The sequence below is a fragment of the Balaenoptera acutorostrata genome, chromosome 1, assembly GCF_949987535.1.
Source record: "Balaenoptera acutorostrata chromosome 1, mBalAcu1.1, whole genome shotgun sequence".
Lineage (NCBI taxonomy): Eukaryota > Metazoa > Chordata > Mammalia > Artiodactyla > Balaenopteridae > Balaenoptera > Balaenoptera acutorostrata.
Window position 1 is genome coordinate 61,823,241 of NC_080064.1, and position 22,435 is coordinate 61,845,675.

Sequence of the window (22,435 nt, forward strand, 5' to 3'; positions counted from 1 at the left end):
GGCTCTAATGCTACCTGGATTCATCCTTCCTGATACTATAAGGTCAAAGCTATCATTACTACCACCACCACAGGTCTAGATTCTATTCCCTCACCTACTTGATGATAAAGCTCCCGCTTCAACAATTCTTCCTTCCCTTCCTTCCATTTTATTGGAGAATGGAGGCATGTCAAAGGATAAAGAGCCAACCCGAAAGGACTCTCAATGGTCAAAGCTGGGAACAGTTTGAGCAATAAAATAACATAGCATTGAACTTTCACTTAAAGGATAAATATGCGGAAGTCCATACAGATGTAAATAAATAGGAGACAAATCTTTGTAACAGAGGAATTACAAATATGAGTAGACAGCCTTCCCCCACAGGAGGTAGAGTTGAATTCTCCCTATCCCTACTCTAAAGGTGGGCTACACTTAGTAACTTGCTTCCAAAGAATGGAATAAATTAAGGGAAAAAAATGAACTACAATGGTGATTTCAGGCAATTCCTACCTTAATCAAGTGATGAAGGTTAACATCCCCAGTGATGTCATATGAATATCATGTATCCCTGACATGATGTGGTGAGAAGAGCACTTTTCCTCTGTGGTATTTGCTCTAAAACCCCACAACTCCAGTCTAATCACAAGAAAAACCAGACAAACTCAGAATGAGGGACATTCTAAAGTATACCCAGCCAGTACTCCTCATGACTGTCAAAGTCATCAAAAGCAAGGAAAGAATGAAAAACTGTCAGACCAGAGGAGACTGGAGAAATGTGACAAAAAAGTGTAATGTGGTATCCTGGATTAGAATAATAGAAAAATGCTGAAATACAAACAAAATCTGGATTGTAAGTAACAGTAATACATGAATGTTGGTTTCTTAGTTTTGACAAAATCACAGGGTAATATGCTAACCATGGTGGAAACTGGGTGGGAGTTTCCCACTATTTCAAAATAGTATGCCTGTCTACCAATCTACCTACCTATAAATGACTGAAATTAACACCTTCTTACTAAATCAGATTAAAAAACATCTGACCATTTTGGCTTAACATTTATCTTCTCAAACATGTTATTTGGTTGTTATTAGAGGTAATACTGAAATCTGCCATTAGACTTGGGGTTGAATCCCCATTATGCTACTCCTATGGCTCCCTTGGGCAAGTTTTTAATTTCCTTAAACTGTAATCTTCCTTTTTGTAAAACAGGGGATGATATACTACAGTATGTAAAGGTGACAGGAAGAATAAGCCTGCAAATCACTACTATATACCTTAAATTGTCTTTAATTAAAACTCTCCACTGTTTTCCAGAAATAAAACTATTTCCAGTTCAGGAAAGCTATAATGATTATTTCTATTAAAAAACAAAACAAAACAACTAACGATTACGTCAAAATTTTTAGGTAGGGCAGAAGGGAGAAATTCCCTACCTTCTCACCAGCATCTACAACACTAGCTGTGGATGCCAAATATCAAGAAGAAAACATGAGGAAAAAAAAAAAAATCAAAGATTAGTTTTACCTTGGTAAGTATGCCTAGAGATGGTCTTATGCTTAGAGCTTGCTCTGAACTTGGACATTTATTACCAGACACCAGCCATTCAATGTTGTTTAGATGAAGGATTCCACATGGAAATTTAAGGACACTTGGCAGTTAAAAGGGATACTTGTTGAGTGCTATAAAGTGACAGTTTTAATGGAAGCACACTATGGCATGTTTTTTGCCACATGGAATAAGGTTATGTTCTGGTATAAAGTATTCAACTAATTTGGGTACACTTCTGTTTAAAAAAAGTCACAAAAATTGTTCAGTGTCCAAGGTTATATAGTGATCATGGCTTTGGAATGTTTTAAACCAAGCATTCATATATAAAAATAAGGTGACCTTACATAAAGGGTAAGTGAATATAGGGAGTTTAAGATGCACAATCAAAAGTAACAAACCAGACTGTAAATAGCTTAAAAATGAAGATTAAATCAGAGCTTAAAAATTCTAATTTATTTCTAACAAACACCACTTGATGCTCGACTCACAAGCTTTATTTACATTTGTCTACAGCATCATTTCCTTACGAAATGAACTAGTACAGCTTTGTTAAACCAAATAAAATCATAATCATTTGAACTGTCTGTAAACTACTATTAGCTAAATTTATAACCTTGCATTTACTTATTAGTACAGCCAAAGATTTAAATACAGAAAGCACAAGAATAAACCAATGACAACATGTAGAATCTAGAAGATCATCTGGGCAATTTAGAAGGTGGACTTTCAAGAAGTCTGAGGCACAATTACAAGAGAGTAAAAGTTCTTGTGCAACCTACAGTAAATGTAGCAAAGAAAATTTTAAGACATAAAAAAAGCAGGGGAAGTTCACTGTAAAAATATTATCAAAATATTTCTACGTAAGCTATTTCATTTTCATCTTTAGATGAGTTGAAGAGAAAAATCACTCATTTTAAAATAAAAGCAAATATAATTTTGGTCTGTCTACTAAGTACCTTAAAACATTTTAATTTTTAGTTTCAGTAAACATTAATATTAAGGAAACACAAACAACCCCCCCGCCCAAAACAAAAAATGTGGATACTGATCCCCATGACAAAAGTTCCCAAGCACAACTGTCAACTTCCCTTAATATACTTACCTTGCATTGTCACTGAAGATACTGTTAAGAGAAACCATTTTTAAAACCAGAAGACAGAACAGAGCTCAAATGACCAGATTTTAATTTTGAGAAAAAAACCTTGAAAGTATTTTAAGCCATAAGTAATTTCAAGTGAATAGGAACAATTATTTCTGCTTATGTCACGAGGAAATAAGCATTCATTTGTTACTCAGAAGAAAATTTTATGCAATGTGTTTAAAGTTAAACATCTCAAAGCAAATGTTCACTTAAATTCACAATGTCTGTTGGTCTTTCACCCAAAGAGAAATATACTTCAAAAACTTTCTTCAATCTGTTCCTCATTAACTATGATTTAACTCTGTCTAGCCTATAATGTGATAACTAGATTTTTAAAGGATATCACACAAAGCTCCTAAAAATATTAAACATTTTAAACTAAGATGTTTTTCTCATCAACCATATTAGTAGAGAAGAGATGAACTGTTTGGCATTCTTGCTCAAAATTACGTGTCAGAAAAGGAGAAATAAATAACACCTTTCTCCTCTCCAATTCACAAAACTTTTCCGTATTAAACTTGGTGGTGCAAAAAGTAAAACTGGATAAAAGAGAAACAATGATTCTAAGGCACCCTTAACATAGGGAATTTCAAAATAAAGAAATTTCCAGTTGACTGTTTTACAACTAGTTAATAAGAATCACTTCGACATAGGTTAACATAAACAGGTTGACTCCTTTTCCCAGATTAACATAAACAGATTGTTTCCAACTACTTTACCACAGTCTTGCTTCCATGCCCAAAGTCCAGACAAGCCTAGGTAATGCTCATATTTGGAGATGAGAAAACCAAGAGTTCAAATTAAAAAACAAAGTACTTTGTTATAGCTGAGATGGTTTTAAATGAAGCAAATGGTTGTAAATAATGAATGATAAACAAAGCATCTATTTCGGGACATTATGGCTTAAAATACCATTTACTTTTAATTTCACAAATAAACACAGCTGTATTGTTCTGAAAAGCAATGAAAGGCATGCACCTCTACTAGCAGATTTAGCACTTCTGACCAAGTAAGACACCAACTTCTTAAAAAATATGCTTCATGCACTGTACTGGACTTTTTTTTTTTTTTTTAAGATGTAAATTTTAATTCATTATTTCTTTTTTGAACTTGAACGGGAACCAGAATGGGATGATCCAGAAGGTGACCTGTGGTGCCTGTAAGACATAATGGAGAAAGCAGGTAATCTGGTAAGCTGGAGCTGAATATCAGCATTCATAAGACTTTGAGAATATGAAAATTAAACCTCATTACACTGGTAAGAGGAATAATTAAAATCTGAGATATAAACTTATACACATAAAATTAACTAGTACTTAGACCTTGGATATGAGCCCAGTAGCAGTGCAATCATAATTTAAAAATCTCTCAAGATATAGCCACCTCTCAATTATTTAAGGTAATGAAAGAAAGCCTTGCAAAATTGTATAAAACTACAGATTAATACAACAAAGACATATAAACTTGGTGATGGCAGCGTGACTTAATCGTTCTCTTTGATACACTGTATATAATGTGGTAAGTCTATATGTAAAATAGATATAGCAAGGCTTCTGTGTATGCAAATATATATCCATAAATAATTATGTTTTGGAAATCTAGGTCACACAAGATGATTGTACAATTAGTTACAGGATTATATTCATGCAGCTAATATGAATAAGGCAATATATCAACCTGGGTAAAGTAGTGGTGTTCCGAGGGGTTGGCCCTGGGCTCAGGGTTGTTTAGTGTTTTCACCAATCACCTGGCTTATGGAATAGAGAACATGTTCATTAAGTTTAGATGACAACAAACTAGGGGGATTATATGTGGCTAAGATAAAAATTTGCAGACGTGGAAAAAAAGCAACAGAATGAGTTTCATTGAAGTATGGAGTAATTTTCTTACAAAGGAACAAATGCACAGAAATGAGACTACTTGTGTGTAACCTTAACATCTAAACTCCAAAATGGGAAGATGCAAAACCAGTCATTATGTACAAGTAGAGGTAATCCTAGCACTGAACACAGCAAAAATCAGATTTTATCTAATCCTTACTTTCACAAGCTGAAAGGATATAAAAATTTGCAAAGATTAAGGAAGCCATTAAAATGACTATGTAGACATTCAGAACCAAGAGAAAAATAATAAATCCAAATAATTAATTAGCCTGCTGCAGAAAAGGCTGACAGATGACACACTTTCCCACTTTTAAAAATGTCAACACAGATAAAGTAATCTAGTAAAGGTCTTTCTCTACAAAAAAAAGGACTTGGACTGAAAGATGAAAAATGTATTAGCTACAAGAACAATTTCCTTATAAAGGGCACGAAACAATAATTTGTTGTGGAAATGCATTTATACATATTTAAATTAGGACAGATTTCCAATGATCTGTAATAGTTAATTTTCTTATTAGATGCCCTAGAATCCTACGGTTTCTAATATTTAATGTAAAATCAATAGCATAAATTAATACTTATAAAAATCAACCTCTAAATTACGTCAACACACAGCTTCTGAATTAAAATCTTAAGAGACAGAAATAACCGAGAGTTGGCTATAATAATTATATATGAAAATAAAAATTTAAACAAAATGATCAAATAGTGAAGAGAGTGGTTTGATCTTTTCTAAACAACCTGATCAAAGCACAAAGGATAAACAAAGTAATTATCTGTTTTTTGAAGTCCAAAGTTGTAAAGAATAATTTGAAGTGGGAACGAAGGAGATAATGAAAATCTAATCCTTGACTGAGAAGTTCAGTTACTCTATTAAACACACTTAAGAACACCCATTCTTATTTCTACAGAAACCCAAACCTTTCAGGTGACCGTGATCTTGTTCGTCTTTTTTTGCGATCACCAGATGAAGAAGATCTAGAACGACTTCTCTTTCTGTTCCTCTCAGGAGAAGATGATGAACTTGAGTAAGATCTTTTTCGTGGGGAAGAAGAGCCCCTGTGGGACCTGGAGCTGGATCTTCATTGATTGAGAAACAAATCAAACATTTCATTAAAAGAAGAAATCAGGCAGATGGTTTAGTTAATAGCTCCAAAAATAAACAAACAGAATTTATAACTATAAAAATTTTATAAGAAAGAATACTTACTGCTTACTCAACAGAAGACTTCTGGTTCAACCATGAAATAATTCTACTTAAATAATTTACTTTAATTTCATCACTTTAAAAAATTCTAAGATAAGTGCTCATTATTTACAATTAAAAACCAGCTTAATGTTTTAAAGTAGAATTAAATTCTTCTTTTAAAATTTAAGGCTTTCATTTTAAAGTATACATAAATAGCAAAGCTAACAGGTGGGCATTTGCATGACTTTATGTCTAGAAACTACATCCTTCCATTTGGGGAAAAAATATGTATCATACAACTTCCTGAGGAAAGTAAGCATAACAATTCGCTGTGGAATTATGCAACTTATTAGTTAAGCTGCTGTAGAAAAAGCAGGAATAGGGGGACAAAATGACAAAGAACAGTAGCTATTAAATCGCTAGGTATTCAAACGAAAATAAAATGAATAACTTTAAAACTTGATTTATATTAACAATATTTATTTTTATGAAGGATTACTATCCATGAAGTATGAAGTGTTGACATTCACATGTTTCAGGCAGAGGTAAATGCGCAAATGTTTAAATACAATTTTTTTCTTCATTTACATATTTTGGTTGAAGTAATTTAGCTCAAACTTCCCAAAAAATTCACCTTTGGGCTTAAAATAAAATCAGAAAGCCCAAAAGGAGAATTCTTTGGAAAGTTATAAGCAATGAAAAAAATGTTTGAAAAGAATATGAAGGCTGTTCTGTAAACCTTAATTAAAGTGCTTCCCAAAGGGAACTAGGACTTAAGGATCTTCACCTAAGAAGCACTCAAATAAAAGAAATGAAACATTGATAATACATAATAATAACAATAATCTCACTTGCTCTCTATTTTGTATTGGCTTAATACAAGTGTGCATATCATTCTTTTCTCCTTAATGTTCTCAAATTACAGTTGCCCTCTAATGCTACAGATTGGCTCTAAAATAAGCTATTAAGCAATTATTTTTACTAAAATAGCTACCACTACACTTCAGTGTACTTCCACACAAGTGGAATTTTCGTTGATCTCTTATTCATGTTAGCTGCCTTTAATAGATAAACAAATTAAATTAAAAAGAAAGGCAGTATATTTTGACCAAGACTAGAAAAAACTTCAAGAGACTAAAAGCTAGTTTCTCACTTGCTTCTCTACAAATTATTTTCCCTCTGCAGGTCTAACTAAATGCAACCTGAGGTTAACAAGAATGCTTACTTTAAGATCACATCCTACCTAGACTAACCAACCAAACTTCTTGATTTAATTTGTGGAATTTAAGAAGTGTCTATATTTCTTACATACTATACATACTGTGTACAATATTCTGTTATATTACAGATAAATGGAAGTAAAACCCTCCAGAAACTTCATCTAATATAAATGACAAAATTATTTCTATAAATTTTGAAACAATTGCCATGCAAAACAAAATCTGTTTTGAGGCAGTTATTTTTCTTCCTTTTAAAATATGGAGTAAACTTTTTATTTGCATATCTCAATTTATTTTAACTACTACTGCAAAATAACTATAATGAACAGACATCTGGTGATAAGACTTGGCTCCATCTTCCTACTTCATCACAGTTTAGCACAAAAATAGCAAACCTTGCATAATGGAAAATAACCATGTTAATTCAATCATGGGAATGTCTTGGCACACTGCTGGCAATGGAAACGTCTCACGGTGAGAAAATTAAGCTGAGGCAAGTGCATTAGTTTTCTAATGCTAAAATAAAATTGACAAGTAGAAGCAAAATAAAGAGGAAAAAAAGCAACGCCTTCTGCAGCCTTTAAATATTTTTTCTCTCTGCTTTACAGAGAGATGCTACCTCATTCACCTTGATTTCGACCCACGAGATCTCGAACGTTCTCTGGAACTGGAACGAGATCTTGACTGCGAACTGGAAGAACTTCTTGAACGGGACCTGGAACAACATGGAAGGATTTTTTTTTTCCAGGACCATTTAATTAAGCTTTGTGATACGAACACTGAAAGAAAAATATGTATTAGAATTCATTTTCATATAGTAAGAATACTATTTGGGACATATATTTTCAAAATACAGTATTTTAAGGTTTATTTTAAACTTTTAGTCTGTATTAATACTTATGCCAAAACTTAAGGTAATAGATAATTTTTGAAAATAATCAACTATTACTTTCCAAGTTTGACAAAATTTCTCTAAAAATCATTCGAGATTGTACAAATAAAAACGTCCAGCATTATCACTTTATTAACACTGAATACTTTATATGTTCACAAATATTTAGAAGTATCCCGGAACTTACACATCCAGGAATACTGGATGTTGAAGTTTATATTTAACTTCTGTGAAATATTTCCATCAATTTCCCTTTTCCAATTTAAAAATCCTTCTATTTTCTTAGTCACTATCTAGCATAAAGCTTAAATGTTGATATGTGTACGTTTTTAAATCTACAGGTTTTTCTGTCTACTCAAAGGTTAGAGAATTAAAGAGAAACTACATTGACAATCCTGTCACTGTTTTACGTAATTATATAACTGAAAAATGACATAGGGGAGATATGGATGGTCCATTTGAATTTAAAAAGTCAACAAATGAAATAAATTTCATTTACTAATTTATACACTTAATTTGTCCCTGAAAATAATAATCTGCAGAAAAACAATAATTTTTACCTTAAAATTATCTTTATAATCACTCTTTTAAGCTTTCAGGCTTTACAGTACTCAATTAACAATTATCTAATTATTAATTACTCAATTAGCTAATATTTTATTCCCAAATACAGTTAAAATTCATTGCACATAGTTTCACTTAACTAAATAGGAGTTCTTCAAGGGAAGATCGCTTACATAAGGTATTGCTTTTTCTCAACCAAAATTTCATTTTTATTGTCGATTGCACAACGAGGGATTTTTCAATTAAAACTTTACATTACTAACAAAATAATATTCAAGTACAACACAAATTACATCTTCTAATTTATTCCTGGACAGCTCTAAGTATGAGCATTAAGACAATAGAATACAGCTGAATTTGCTTCTTTATTCAGAACACATATACCAAATAAAACACTGTGTAGTAAGCAACAACTTAAATGCCTAGAAAATTTTTGTACTAGTGGGAAATATAAATCTTCCCTTTACTTTAAAATTTCTAAATGTAAACCATCTCCTTAGATAACTCAATATCACTATATATAATGATTTAATTGAATTTTTAAAGTCTATTTTAATAAAAGGCATGGTGTTAAAATGGACTTAAGGAAGTTTCATATTAAAATTTTGTATTTCTGAAAATACTGGACAATAACTTCATGGCACTAAGACAGAAAAAATTATCTTATAAAAGATGACTTGAATGAAAACTCTGAAATAAAAGGAAAGCTTATTTAGTCAAGAAAAACAAAATTTATAAGTAAAGAAGTTAGATACTGACATTTTGACTGGTGTTACCCTTGACCTGTACCCGTTTACCTGGACCTAGACCTTGAACTGGAGGGGGAGGATGAGCGTGATGAAGATCGTGAATGTGAAGACCGAGACTTTGAGCGACTTCGTCTATTAGATTTCTTTTTATTACTATCTTCTTCTTCACTGGCATCAAGATTATATTTTGAGAGATCAGCATCATCTTCATCCTCATCCTAACGGAAACTCAGAGTCAATTATATTTAGACATTTAGATATCCATGCTATCTAGGAATGATGAATAGTTCTGTGTACTGGACATCTCCATATGGATTTATTATACAGCTAACACCTCAGCAAATTCATTCTCAGTCCTGAAATCTGACTACTACAGTCCTCATCTCAGCTAGAGACTTAATGACTGTCTCAGACATTTAAAGAAGTAAATGTAGAAGTCATACTCATTTTCTTTTTCATCACAATGTATTTCCAAATGAGCTGTCAAAAATTTTCAGTTTTACTCCCTTAAAAGTTCGTGAATCCAGCTCCCTTAGTCTTAGTTCAGAACTTCAATCATTAGTATACTACCATAACCTTTTAGGTAGTCTCCCTAACTGCGAATCCATTCTGCCTCCCAAGTATCTCAATATGTTGACAGTCATCACTCTAAAACACAGATCAGATAAATATCTCATTTGTTTTTAAAACTTGTTTCACATTGATTTGTTCAGCTGCATTCAAGGGCATCCTATGCTCAGTCCCCAAAGTACCCTTAATCTGGATCTATTCATCCATAAAATTTTACACTCAGGCCCCACAGAAAAAACATCACCAGACCTAATGTGGCTGCTGACTCCCTCATTACATTCTCCCCTCTGCTCTAACCACACTAGCCTATGTATGATTTTTTGGATGGTGCTGGCTTGTTTCCTGCTAGGGGAAACTTTATTTGCTGTTCTCCCTGCCTTAAAAGTGCTCTGACCCCAGCTCTTACAGCAGGCTCCTTCATATCATTCTGTCACTCAAGTTTCAGCTCAAATTCCACTGCCTCAGAAATCCCCCATCCACTAAAACCAAAGTAGCTCTTCTAATGCTCTGCTATCACATCATGTGTCTGCACCACAGTATTGCTATCTAAATTATCTTGTTCATTTATGTCTTTCCCCCTCTGGAATTTAAGTTCCCTTAAGAGAAGGGTGGTTGTGTCTCAGTCACTATTGTATCTCCGGAGTCAGAATAATGCTTGGCAGAGCAGAAGCTCAAAATTTTTGTGAAAACAAATGATTACATTGGAGAACACATCTTCACCATGGGCCAAAGGTTGTCAAAGACATTCATAAGTTATCCCATAGCCTGAATAAGACAAAGGGGAAATATAAGGAAATAATTTACCTCATCTAATTTATATTTAGAAAGATCTTCATCCTCATCCTCTTCTTCTCCCTCAGATTCTTTATCTTCAACTTCCTTTAAAATAGATGCAGGACCAACTGCCTTCCCTCTGTATTTTTTCTTTTTACGTCCAAACTATAGAAAAAGTTTCATAATATTTCTGTTAGCTGAAACTGTTAAAATAAATACTTTTTTTCAAAGAAATTACTTGTATATATTTAGTTAATATACATTTTTATGTCAATTATATGTTTAAGTCCATTATGATTTCCTACAAAATGGTAAGCTGCTGTAAAAGACTCAAAGTGTACTTACAAAAATGAGATACATTTAATATTTTCCTTTTGCAAGGTATTTTCTAACATGTTTCTCTAATTTGCTTTCAACCTGCACACTAATGTATAGCTTACCTCATCATATTCACCATCAGATTCTTCTCTTTCTATATATTCAACATTTTCTCTTTCATTAAAACCACCACCATATCCTAAAAAGGGGGGGGGGCATATACTGTTATAACAATTCATCAAAGTAACAAAAACATGTCAGAATCACTTACAAGCAATAGAAAAAAAGAAAATCTTATCAAAGACATTTGTCTATCCCTTTAATAAATTACTGGTCTAAAAAAAAAAACAAAAAAACCCCCCACCAAATCACTATAGAGAACAGTCTCAAAGTTATATACCATAGCTGGAAAAGTCCCATGGCTACACTTATAGCTCTTCTCAATTTCAAAATGTCCTGTATGACTTTAGTAATGCACGGAATATATGGGTGGAAAACATCTCCTTAAACCTCTGCTATAACCAAGTTTTAAAAGGACTTTCCTCTGTAGTTTATCCTAATTCTTCTGGGAGAAGTGGGTTCAATAAGAACCAACTATCAAATTTTACTGTTTACTAGTTGAAAATGGTCTGAAATCTTTTGATACACTGAAATTTTGCTGGGCTAAAATGTAACTAGAGCTTGGAAAATTTTTAATTATATAGACAAATATAATGACACAATAAAGGACATCCAAATTGGTTTTAAATACAGTTAAAAGTCACTCAGGTTTTCTGAAGAAGCCAGTAACTTCTCAACTGAAAATATGCTACTAAAAAGCAATCAGGATCAGCAACCATTATTGTTTGCTGTCACAACTAACATCTACAATTTAGACTGACAGATCTCTGATGTAGGCTTAACAGAGATTGGAATAAGAAAGTGAGTTAGTTTCAGAGAAAATGAGATGAGAAATTCTGAAAATATCTCCCAATGAAAAAAAACAGAGATGTGGTTAAGAGTAACATAATCTAACTACCTCATATTTCAGAACAGTACCAGCACATAAAGAGTGATTCCTGGATTTAATGAACCAGCAAAATGTTAAATAAACTTATGGACAAAAAAGTATTTTTTAAAAATTCAAGATTTGTGACTTTAAATCTGTCAATCACGGACATTAAAAAACTCATCACTTACCCTCTCATCATTTCATAAAAGAGCCACAAACAAATAGTAGAGAGCATGTAATTGCCCCAACAAAATAATGTAATAAAATTAACTTTCTTAAAAAAAAAAAATCACATTAATACAAAATCCTTCCTTTCTTCACTGTACTTTGTACCAGTGAAAACTGCAATGTATCAGTGTTTATCCTTGGATATCACTAGATATCATCCCTTTTTTCCTCCTCCTCCTACCTTGTTCTGGAGACAAAATAGACTCCAACTGTAATATCCAAGAATTTCCTTTTGTTTCTATGCATATGATACAAAAGTGAAAAGTGTCTTAAATACCAATAACAACTTTTCCTTAGTAAAATCTTGGCTCTAGTTTTTCAGAGTATCAAATATAAAGAAACAGAAACAAGTACAACTGGGTATATGTTCACCTCAAAACAGCTCAAATTCAATGTTAATTTTGGAATATGAACACTGCAGAAAGTTATAATTCAACAATACAGCTTCCTGTCTCTACATATATGTTTAATACTGTATCAGTATGTCCTGAGACTAAGGTACAAGTAGTTTGATAAACAAATTGTAAGAGATGACTAACAGTAAAGACCTAAACCTCAAAATACTTTGAAGTTGGTGAAAAATTAAGACAAAAAAATTCACGGGATCTAGATGGAAAATGATTCACGTAAGAAAAAAAAAGAAAAACTACGATACAACAGAATGATTGTTTTTAAGGCCAGTGCAGAAAAATGCCTGATAAACTGGACTATTTATATGTGGAAATATAAACATATTAAAACAATCCTATCAATAGGCTTTTAGTAGAGGTCTTTGTTCAGTCAGTAATCTAAAGCTAAAAAATGGTATGGCAAATATGGGGAGCTAAAGAATCAATTATACCAAGATTTAGAAAGTGAATGGTAACTCATAGAGGTAGATTTTGCATAGGTATCTAAGTAAAATTACTTTAAAGTGAGTTTGATAGCAAATACAAAGCTATTTTCATGTTCTCTCACATAGGCCATAGAAAAAGAACCTAAACAATCTGCTAACAATAAAGAGATTATTAAGGTATGCTGTATGAACCCATACAACAAATACACCTCACGAACTCTTTCCCTATACGTGGGAAATATAGTAGCTCTATCATAAAAAACACTTCAGCATCATTTCTACTGAATAATAAGTGAGTTAGAGGAATAACTGGCTTATTTATGTGTGTTTCCCTCATTCTACTAGTTTGAAGCTCTTCAGGGAATATTGTAAAAATTGGTCTTCTTGCTTCCACTCTTGCCACTCCCACCCCCTAATTCTTTTTCCATAAACCAGTAATGTTTAAAGAAAATTAGACGTGTCACTCCCTGCTAAAAATCCTTCAGTTACTTCCCGTTATATTTAGAATAAAATAAAACTCCTTATCATGATTTACATGGCCTTTGCCTATTTCTGAAGTGATTTCTGGAGCTCCTAGGAATTCATCCAATATGCTAAATTCTTTCAAGTCTCAGGGCCTGATTCACACAAGCTGTTTGTTCTTGCTTAGAATGATCTCTCAACTTGCTACTTTCACTTCTTAGCTTAAACATTGCTCTCTCAAAGAAGACTTCATTAATCCTTGCCTTTACATGTCTGTCTTGCTCACTCAAGTATCCCCAGCACCTTGCCCAATGGCCAAAAAATACTTCTTCAATATATTAGTATAGGAAACGCCACAATTCTGGTACCATTTAAAGAATGAGTTTTGATTTTTTTTAAAAGGCTTTATAATACAATTTAGATGACACAAGCAACCAAGAACCTCTGTATGTTTTTAGCCAAGTGTTAAAATAAAAATCATATCTTAAAATTTGTCTCAAAAAATGTAAAAATATGAGCAAGGACCAGTAAAGGATCAAACACAGATTTAAAACTGGCCTGAATTAGGGTTGTGACAATGGAAATGAAGAGAGAAAAGGGGATGAATATAACATGCACTTCAAAGGAAGAAGTGAGATACTAACTTGAAAATTCTATGGTTCTGTATTTTGATTAATTAGTAAACAGAACAAATAGTAAAGAGAAACTAGAGAGCAACAGTATGTATTAGCTCACATCTTCAACAGTGACCAGCAAAAGACAACTACTTATATACGGGGAAATAGGAAAGAGTCAAGACACCGGAATGGCAGAAAAAAGATAATGAGTAAAGGAAAGTGAGGTTATCAAACAAACTTTGACAACTTCAGTTGTTACACTATAGCTCTTGCATTAGTGAAACTTTTAAAGAAGTCACAAAATAGGTCAAAGAGAATGTGAATAAATAAAACGCTTTTAGGAATAATAATTTTTAACTGTTGAAAGATTTTGGACTTTATCCTAAAAGCAATCAAAATGGTTTTACACAAATGGAGTTTTTAGTTTGGAACAAAAAACCCCTGGCTGCAACTGAGCAGGAGGGGAATATGTACAGACACCAACAAGATGGCTCTTTTTCCAAGAAACAAGATATAGTGGTATCTCTGCCTAGGGTAATGATGGAAAAGACTTTTGGGGGTACAGGAGAAATGAAGGAGTTATTAAGAAGGACACCTAAGTTTCTGGTTTATGTAACAAGCATATGGTGGGTGGTACTAATCATGAGAAAGAGATCACTAAAAGAGGGCCACGTCCTGGGGGAAAATCATGAATTCAGTTTGGATATAATGAGTTTGACATTTACAGGGTGATGTTGAATAGGCAGCTGAATATACAGGTCAAAGAAGTCTGAGCTAGAGACATAAATTTGGTTCTCATTGGTGTGCCAATGCTCACTTAAACTTAGGGCTTAGAAGAAAATGCCTAGAAAATATAGAGCAAAAAAGAGAGCTCAGGAATTGGACCTTGAAGAACCCCAACATTCTGTGGCCACGAAAATAAAACCAAAAAGGAGACAGAATAAAGAACCAAAGGGGTGTGGGGGGGATAGATTAAAAATATAGGGGAAATAATGTAAACCTTAAAGAGATAAGGGAAGGAAAAAAAGGGAGACCCTTATTTAAAAGGTCTTAGTCTATACAGAGAATGGAATTGTCTAAAGTCAGGGAGGAAAAGAAAACAGGGAAATAGTTTACTAAGTCTAGGTCTGACAAGGTGACTACATATAGAATGGAGCCTTTGATTGTACAAGTTGCTGAATGATAAAATCAGATGTGAAGTACACTGATAATGTGGTTGCAATAATTGATGATAATGGGAAAACTATATTCTATTAAGCAAATAGTTTCACCCCACCACTGACAACACACAGAGCCAATGATAGGTTACTATTTAGGCCAATGATTACCAAACACTATCTGAATCACCTGCAGATTTTTGGGACTCACCCCGAAAGAGCTTTGATAGCTGTTTTGGAATCTGGATTTTCAGAGTTTCTCAAATGAATCTAATGTATAGCCAAATTTGATAATTATTGCCTAAACTTTAGACAATTACTTAAATGGTGCCCCATGCTCTTTTTTGTCATAGCAGGATATCAAATGAATTAAAAAAATGGTACTACCCTATCATTACTAATAACAAACATTTAGACCAGCAGAGGAAAGAGTGAGGAATAAAGCATTTCTAAAACTATCCTAATGTTGACTACTTGTAAGGATAAGGCCTCCTGATGCTGTACTTTGTAAACTGTGAAATTATCAAACAAAAGATGACTTTGTGGATGAGGGGAAAAAAAACAAGGTAAAAAAATATAAGGGCAGGGACTTCCTTGCTAGCGCAGTGGTTAAGAATCTGCCTGCGAATGCAGGGGACACTGGTTCGATCCCTGGTCCAGGAAGATCTCACATGCCGAGCAACTGAGGCTGTGTGCCACAACTACTGAGCCTGCGCTCTAGAGCCCGCGAGCCACAACTACTGAGCCCACGCTCCCCAACTACTGAAGCTTGCACACTCTAGGGCCTGCGTGCGGCAAGCACTGAGCCTACTACGCTCTGCAACTACTGAAGCCCGTGTGCCTAGAGCCTGTGCTCTGCAACAAGAGAAGCCACTGCAATGAAAAGCCCGCGCGCCGCAACGATGAGTAGCCCCCACTCGCCGCAACTAGAGAAAGCCTGCGTGCAGCAACAAAGACCCAAAGCAGCAGCCCCCGCCCCCACAAAAAAGGGCAGAATAAACAATCTTCATTTACTGTGTTCTTATGAAGTGGTATAATTATTAATTTCAATGTTTAGTTCTTTTAAAATCATTTAGTTGGACTGCGTTTGAATCTTACCTGTTCTTTCTTCCAGCTTAGCATACTTCGGAGTATTACACATGTTACACTCTGATCTTCTGGCCCAATTCACATTACTGCAACTTTAAAAGTGAAAAATATCAAATTAGTAGACTATAACATAAGACAAATAGTAAATTTTTAAAATTTTAAAATAAAAAGTAGAGTGAACTCACTATCATAAAGGAATGTGTACTAAGGATGCTACAAAGAAAATGTACCCATGTATGTATTCTGAAGAGAGAGTATGGTTCCAACAGACTGAACTACTTAAGCAGAGAAGCAAAACCTATACAGCATGAAGACTGCCTTTGTCATTTTATGAGAAATCAATGACAAATTATATCTATAGAGTCTGCCATCATAGGGGGGGAAAAATACCACTTTAAATGAAAGGTTCTACTAATTTCCCAGTCTCCAAATTCACCTCAAGAGTGAGGTTATACCTTCCAAATGTTAAAAAAAATCTGTTTTGCAGAATCAGTTCAAGCACTGGATCTCAAATTCAGCAACTAATCTTGCTGGAAAGTTATCTAATGCTAACTTAGTATCTGTAAGACCAGAAATTTGTGTAAGACCCTCTTCCGATTCAGTCTTCTTTCATGTGTATTTGATTCATCTGCTTAACAGAAAAGATGGATTATTGGAAAAATCAATACAGCATGTGAAAACCAGAAATATTAAGAAACCTACCTAATTAGGAATAATTATCTATGGTATGTGAGTTATGATTCTAAAATTACTGTGCAAACAGGCAAAATAAATTTTGTGGTATATTTCACATTAATAATACAGGCTAAAAGTTTTTGAGATTTTTTAACAGAAAGAAATAGGTTTTAGTGCTTTTAAATACCCTTCCCTCGTTTTTTTTTTTTTTTTGAATGTTAGCTCACCTTAAGCATCTGTTTACTGGTATACATAATTCATCTTAGTAACAACTAATATTACCATTAAAAAATAGAATTTAAAAGTTCTTTATACTATGTCATATATAGACTTAATAATAATCAACAGACCTTTAATTTAAAGGTTACTTTGGCTTGTCAATGTGACTAGTAAGAGTAGGTAATATTAACAAGTAGTGGCTAGATATATTATTACGGGAAAAAGTGAGGACGATCATTTGAAACACATACGTTTTACACTGCCAGTCATTAGCACTAAACAAGCCTCGGCTCTTTTCTGCGAGTGTCTTTCCTATTTCAGTGCCTCCAGCTTTCATCATCTTAGCCTCAGTTGTTTTCTCTGAAGAATAGAAAAATGAAGTATGAATCTGGGAAAATAAAGAAATGATCTGTATACACAGTCTTAAAGGAAGCTTCCTTAAATGCTTACCTCGACCACATCTATTACAGCTAGTTCTTCTAGCAAAGTTTACATTTCCACATCTGAAAATAAAGTAAAAAATATTTATACAGACATCTACTAAACTTATATAATTTTAAAAATCTTATTACACAACTTTTTAATGTGTCCTCCCTATATACCTGGGTCCAGAACTTCTACCACCATCTCTTTTCATGTTAATGTCAATGTTAACAAAAAATCCCCCCAAAAACCAACCCTCAAAATTTAGGTGGAATAAATACAAGATTTGAAGTCACAAGTCGAGGATAAGAAACTCTAATCTTTCACTCACCAATTATGTGATCCTGGTAAGTCACTTAGGATCTATGTGCCTCAGTGTCCTATTAGCACATATCGTTAATTATAATGAAATCCCCTCACAAAGCTTAAGTGAGATGTGAGTCCACTTGAACAATTACTGATGAAGCACCGGGGGTTCAAAAAAACTTTAAAGTAATTCTTCGTATAGAAAATAAGATTATACAATAAGAATTATAAGAAATACAAAATCCTAAGGGTGAACCAAGGGGGAGAAAATGGGTTAAGTCAGATACGGCTTCACAGATCTTAATAAAATACTCTTGTTAGAAATAGGAGGTGGGATGGTAAAAAACAAAGGGAGATAGGTTGTACTGACTAAAAATATAAATAGGTTCAATAATAAAAAGAAAACTGAGTTTTGGGGGATATTTATCAACCTCTGAAACCTGGTTGAAAAACTACAACCAATAATCTCAACACATCAAGTAACCTATCACTTTATACCAATATTTAACGAACAAAAACAAAAAACTTACTGGGTTCACTAACATGGTCTTCACAGTGCATCTGCATGTCAGTAAAAGCATGCTCAATGCTCTGAATAACATGTACAGATTAAATTTTAAAATGCTGATTATTTTTTAGGTGTTATACTAGTATGAAATAAAGTTGTGAAATATGGAATAGACACTAAACTGAAGCACTCCAATTAATTTTGAGGTTGTTATTCCCCCCTAAAGAATATCTTTATGACTCCAATAAACATTGAAAATATATTCTGAAAATGTTTTCTGGATTTATACACATTGTTGAAGTTACCCTGTTCATATATTTGTAACTGAGTTGAAATGTACTCTCTTACAAAAACCTACCTCAAATATTTGAGTATACTGTCATTAATGACACTGTCAAAAGCACATTATTCTACACATAACCAACAACACAAAAGTCACTTGTTTGTTCTATTCAAAATGGTTAGACTCGAGACCCTTCAAGTCATCTTAATCTTTATGCAATCGAGAGCCATCAATTTTTTATGTAAAAAACCATGATGTTTCATTTAAACTGCTTAAAATATGAATAGAAGGCAAATGCTGGGGAAATAAGGACTTACTCTCCTTTGACATTTGATTTCAAAACTACTATCCATAGCTATCAATCAGTATTTGCTACATTTTATTGCTCTACACATACAGTCTATGTTATATCACTGTAAGGGAGCTCTTCCACCTTAGTTTTTTTTTTTTTTTAAGCAAAGCTAAATAACCTATTTAAAGTTCCATGATCCATAAGCGATAGGACTGGAATTAAACCTAGGTTTATTTGCTTCAAAATTTTTACTTTACTACCATGAACTCCACATGCTATCTGTGGCTAGCTTAAGAAATCAAATGTTTTTTTTTGGAACATGAGTTGTGCATTTCATTTTTTTGACAATTACCTTCCGTAGTAATTTTCGTATCTCTCCAAATAGGTAGACCTACTTGAGGACCCATCAATAAAATAGTACTAACAATTTAATAGAGCACACCGGTTTCAGCAGAGATACTAAAACACGTGCTTCTTTGAAGCAGGCATTCTCCAGGGCTGAGCAGGCAAAAACACAAGGCTCATGTGTTTCGGCTCTAACGAGGCGAAAGGTCTAATTTTGGTGAGGTAATTAAAGGTCAATAAAGAAAAAATCAGAATGTCCCCAACCAAAAGAGGATAGTGTTCGGGAGGAAAAAGTATCAACAGTACGGAAAGTCTGAATTGGAGGAAAAAAAAAAAAAAGGTGAATTATGAGAAACAAAAACATGAGTTCAAGAAATGAACGCTTTCCGCGAACAACAGTCAAGTTCTGCAGGGAAAAGTCACGTGGGGGAGATCAGACACCGAGCTGGGCACGATGGGAGATTTCCTTACCGCTGAAACCTGGCCGGGGGCGGGGGGGTGGAGTGTGGGGCAAAAGGGCGGCCATCTCGCTCCCGAAAACAACTGGCTGACTTGGAGAGACACGATCTAGGAGACGCTGGAGACATACTCAAAACAAAGGCTCCCGAAAGACCTCATAGTGAGGAGACTAAGAGCCTCCTTCCCGCCCGGGAGCCGGCAATTCGCCGCCTCCACCCGGCTGGTGGTACCAGAGACCGTAAAAACGGAAGATGCCCAGTCGACTCGAGAAAGCCTCTACCGATCAACCCCGCTCCAATTCGGGACCCTTCATAAACTCACTTTTTGTCAGGGCAAATCCAGTCACCGTCACTGACTCGGAAATTCTTCGTCGACATCTTGGACGCCACCACCACAACCTCCCGCAGCTGCGTCTTCACAGGAGGAAGCGGGCCGGGGACTTTTGGCACTCCGGGGCTGTCCCCACGCTGCCTGACTCCTTCCCACCACTGCGACAGAGTTTGACAGTGAGAACCCTCGGCCGGGATTGAGTTTGAACGTTATTTTCCAGAATAAGATGCCTGTGAGATTTTTTCCTAGCCGAAAGACTTAAAATGCAAATAAATTCTCTGAGCTAAACTAACAGGCGCCGCCGGGACAGCCTAGGCGGGAGGCCTCCGTGGCACTAGAAGCCTCGGAGAGCCCCCTACAGGCGGGAGGACCCGAAAGGAAAGTACTTCTGCTCAGATGGGCGGAGCTAGGGAGGCGGGGGCGGAAGTGACGGTGATCCGCTGGCAAAGGCGGGTTCTTCGGCTTGCGCTAAGAGGGTGAGGTGTGGTGGGCTCTTCGTGTTTCTGGAGAAGTTATTTTAATAAAGCCTCGAGAACTCTGCTCTGTCACCATGGACACGGGATGTTGTTTAGACACTTATTGTTTTGGGGGTACGTAAATAGGTATACCAGATAAGCATTGTACACATGGGAACCAACCAGCAATTTTGGAACTAGGATATTGGCAGTTTTGTTAAAATTACCTGTCTTTTCCCATTCTATTACCTTGCTTTCCTCCAGAGGTAACACTCTCGTGTATTTTGGGTTTATTCCTTTGCTTTTAAAAATTTAGTTTGTGTACATGTATGTTAACTTTGATAAACGGTTGAGCTTTACAAGGATAGTTTATTGTTATGTAATCGTCTGCAACTTTTTTTCGTTCAGCAATGTGCTTTTAAATCATACTAGGTTGTTGCATACATTTGTATGTAGCTGTACTTAATTTTACTGCTATACACTGGTTAGCAGTATATATACTGCTATACAATGTTACTTTGTGTGACAGTTTAATCCCTTCTGGTTCACAGGTTTTGTCATTAATTCGGATACAAAAATGCAAGAATTTTTCTAGAGTACAGCATATATCTAGAGACAATGTCTTCATCTACTCTAATTGTAATTGCTTTAAAGTCTTTGGTAATTGTAACATCTTGGTTATCTAGAGGTTGGTAGCTGTTGATTTTCCCTTAAAAGCTGGCCATATTTTTCCAGTTCGTTATATATTGAGAAACTGTGATCCCCCGCCCCTCTGCCGCGCAGCTTTGGGGATCTTAGTTTCCCAACCAGGGATTGAACTCAGGCCCTTGGCAGTGAAAGTGCAGAGTCGTAACCACTGGACTGCCAGGGAATTCCCGAGTAATTGTGATTTTTCTCCAAGACATTTTGACTTTATGTTGCATAGACTCTGGGTCCTGATAAAAGTCTTTGGGGAATGTTGATTTTTGTTTTGTTTTGTTTTAGGAGGCTGTCAATCCAGTTCGGTTCGTATCTCAAGTTGAGTTTGGGTGCTGGTTCCATATCAGTTCAGTTTTCAAAGGTTTTATTGTGCTGCTTTGAGTCTGTTCTATACATAGAACACTCAGGAATATTTTGGAACTTGGGTAGTAATTTAAATTGTAGTTCAGTTAACATATCTTTGGCTGTGCAGCTTTTTGTCTGCCCTGCAGATGGTCAGTTCAGGTGTGAGCACAGGACTTATGTGGATTCATACATAGAATTAAGGAGTTCCCTTCTCCAGCTCACCCCTTTTTGATATTCCTCTCATATTCTTTGTTTTGCAGAGTCTCCTTTGCCTGCTCGAAATATGAGGTTTCTCTCTCTTTTTTTTTTTTTTAAATTTTATTTATTTATTTATTTATTTTATTTATGGCTGTGTTGGGTCTTCGTTTCTGTGCGAGGGCTTTCTCTAGTTGCGGCAAGCGGGGGCCACTCCTCATCGCGGTGCGCGGGCCTCTCACTATCGCGGCCTCTCTTGTTGCGGAGCACAGGCTCCAGACGCGCAGGCTCAGTAATTGTGGCTCACGGGCCCAGCCGCTCCGCGGCATGTGGGATCCTCCCAGACCAGGGCTCGAACCCGTGTCCCCTGCATTGGCAGGCAGATTCTCAACCACTGCGCCACCAGGGAAGCCCGTATGAGGTTTCTCTTGGAGTTTTAGCTTTGTGCCATAGCTACAGCCTCTGACTAGGGCCCACACTGGAGCAAAGAGGTGAGAGAAAAGACCAAAACAAAACAAAACGTGAATTCCCTCCAAATTCTTTGGACTGCAGAAGCTCCTGTTCCCAGTTTCCTTGTCTAGAAAGACAGGGTTTTTCTTGGTGTTGTAGCTGTCCAAGCCTAGGCCCTAACTCTCAGGTCAAGCCCAGAGGGAAAAAAGGAGAAAAAAAGCCAAGTATTCCCCCACAGACTTTA

At 35.1% G+C, this 22,435-nt stretch overlaps 1 protein-coding gene across 1 annotated transcript; it reads right to left on the bottom strand.

Annotated features, from left to right (window-relative positions):
• Positions 1-1,959: 1,959 nt before the first annotated feature.
• Positions 1,960-20,189, bottom strand: ZRANB2 (zinc finger RANBP2-type containing 2). The gene is given in 11 exon segments (XM_007198684.3): positions 1,960-3,826; positions 5,474-5,615; positions 5,617-5,632; positions 7,590-7,676; positions 9,215-9,384; positions 10,541-10,675; positions 10,951-11,027; positions 16,217-16,299; positions 17,353-17,461; positions 17,552-17,604; positions 20,039-20,189. Coding segments are annotated over 11 exon segments (1,014 nt in total). The 5' UTR covers positions 20,095-20,189; the 3' UTR covers positions 1,960-3,740.
• Positions 20,190-22,435: the final 2,246 nt, after the last annotated feature.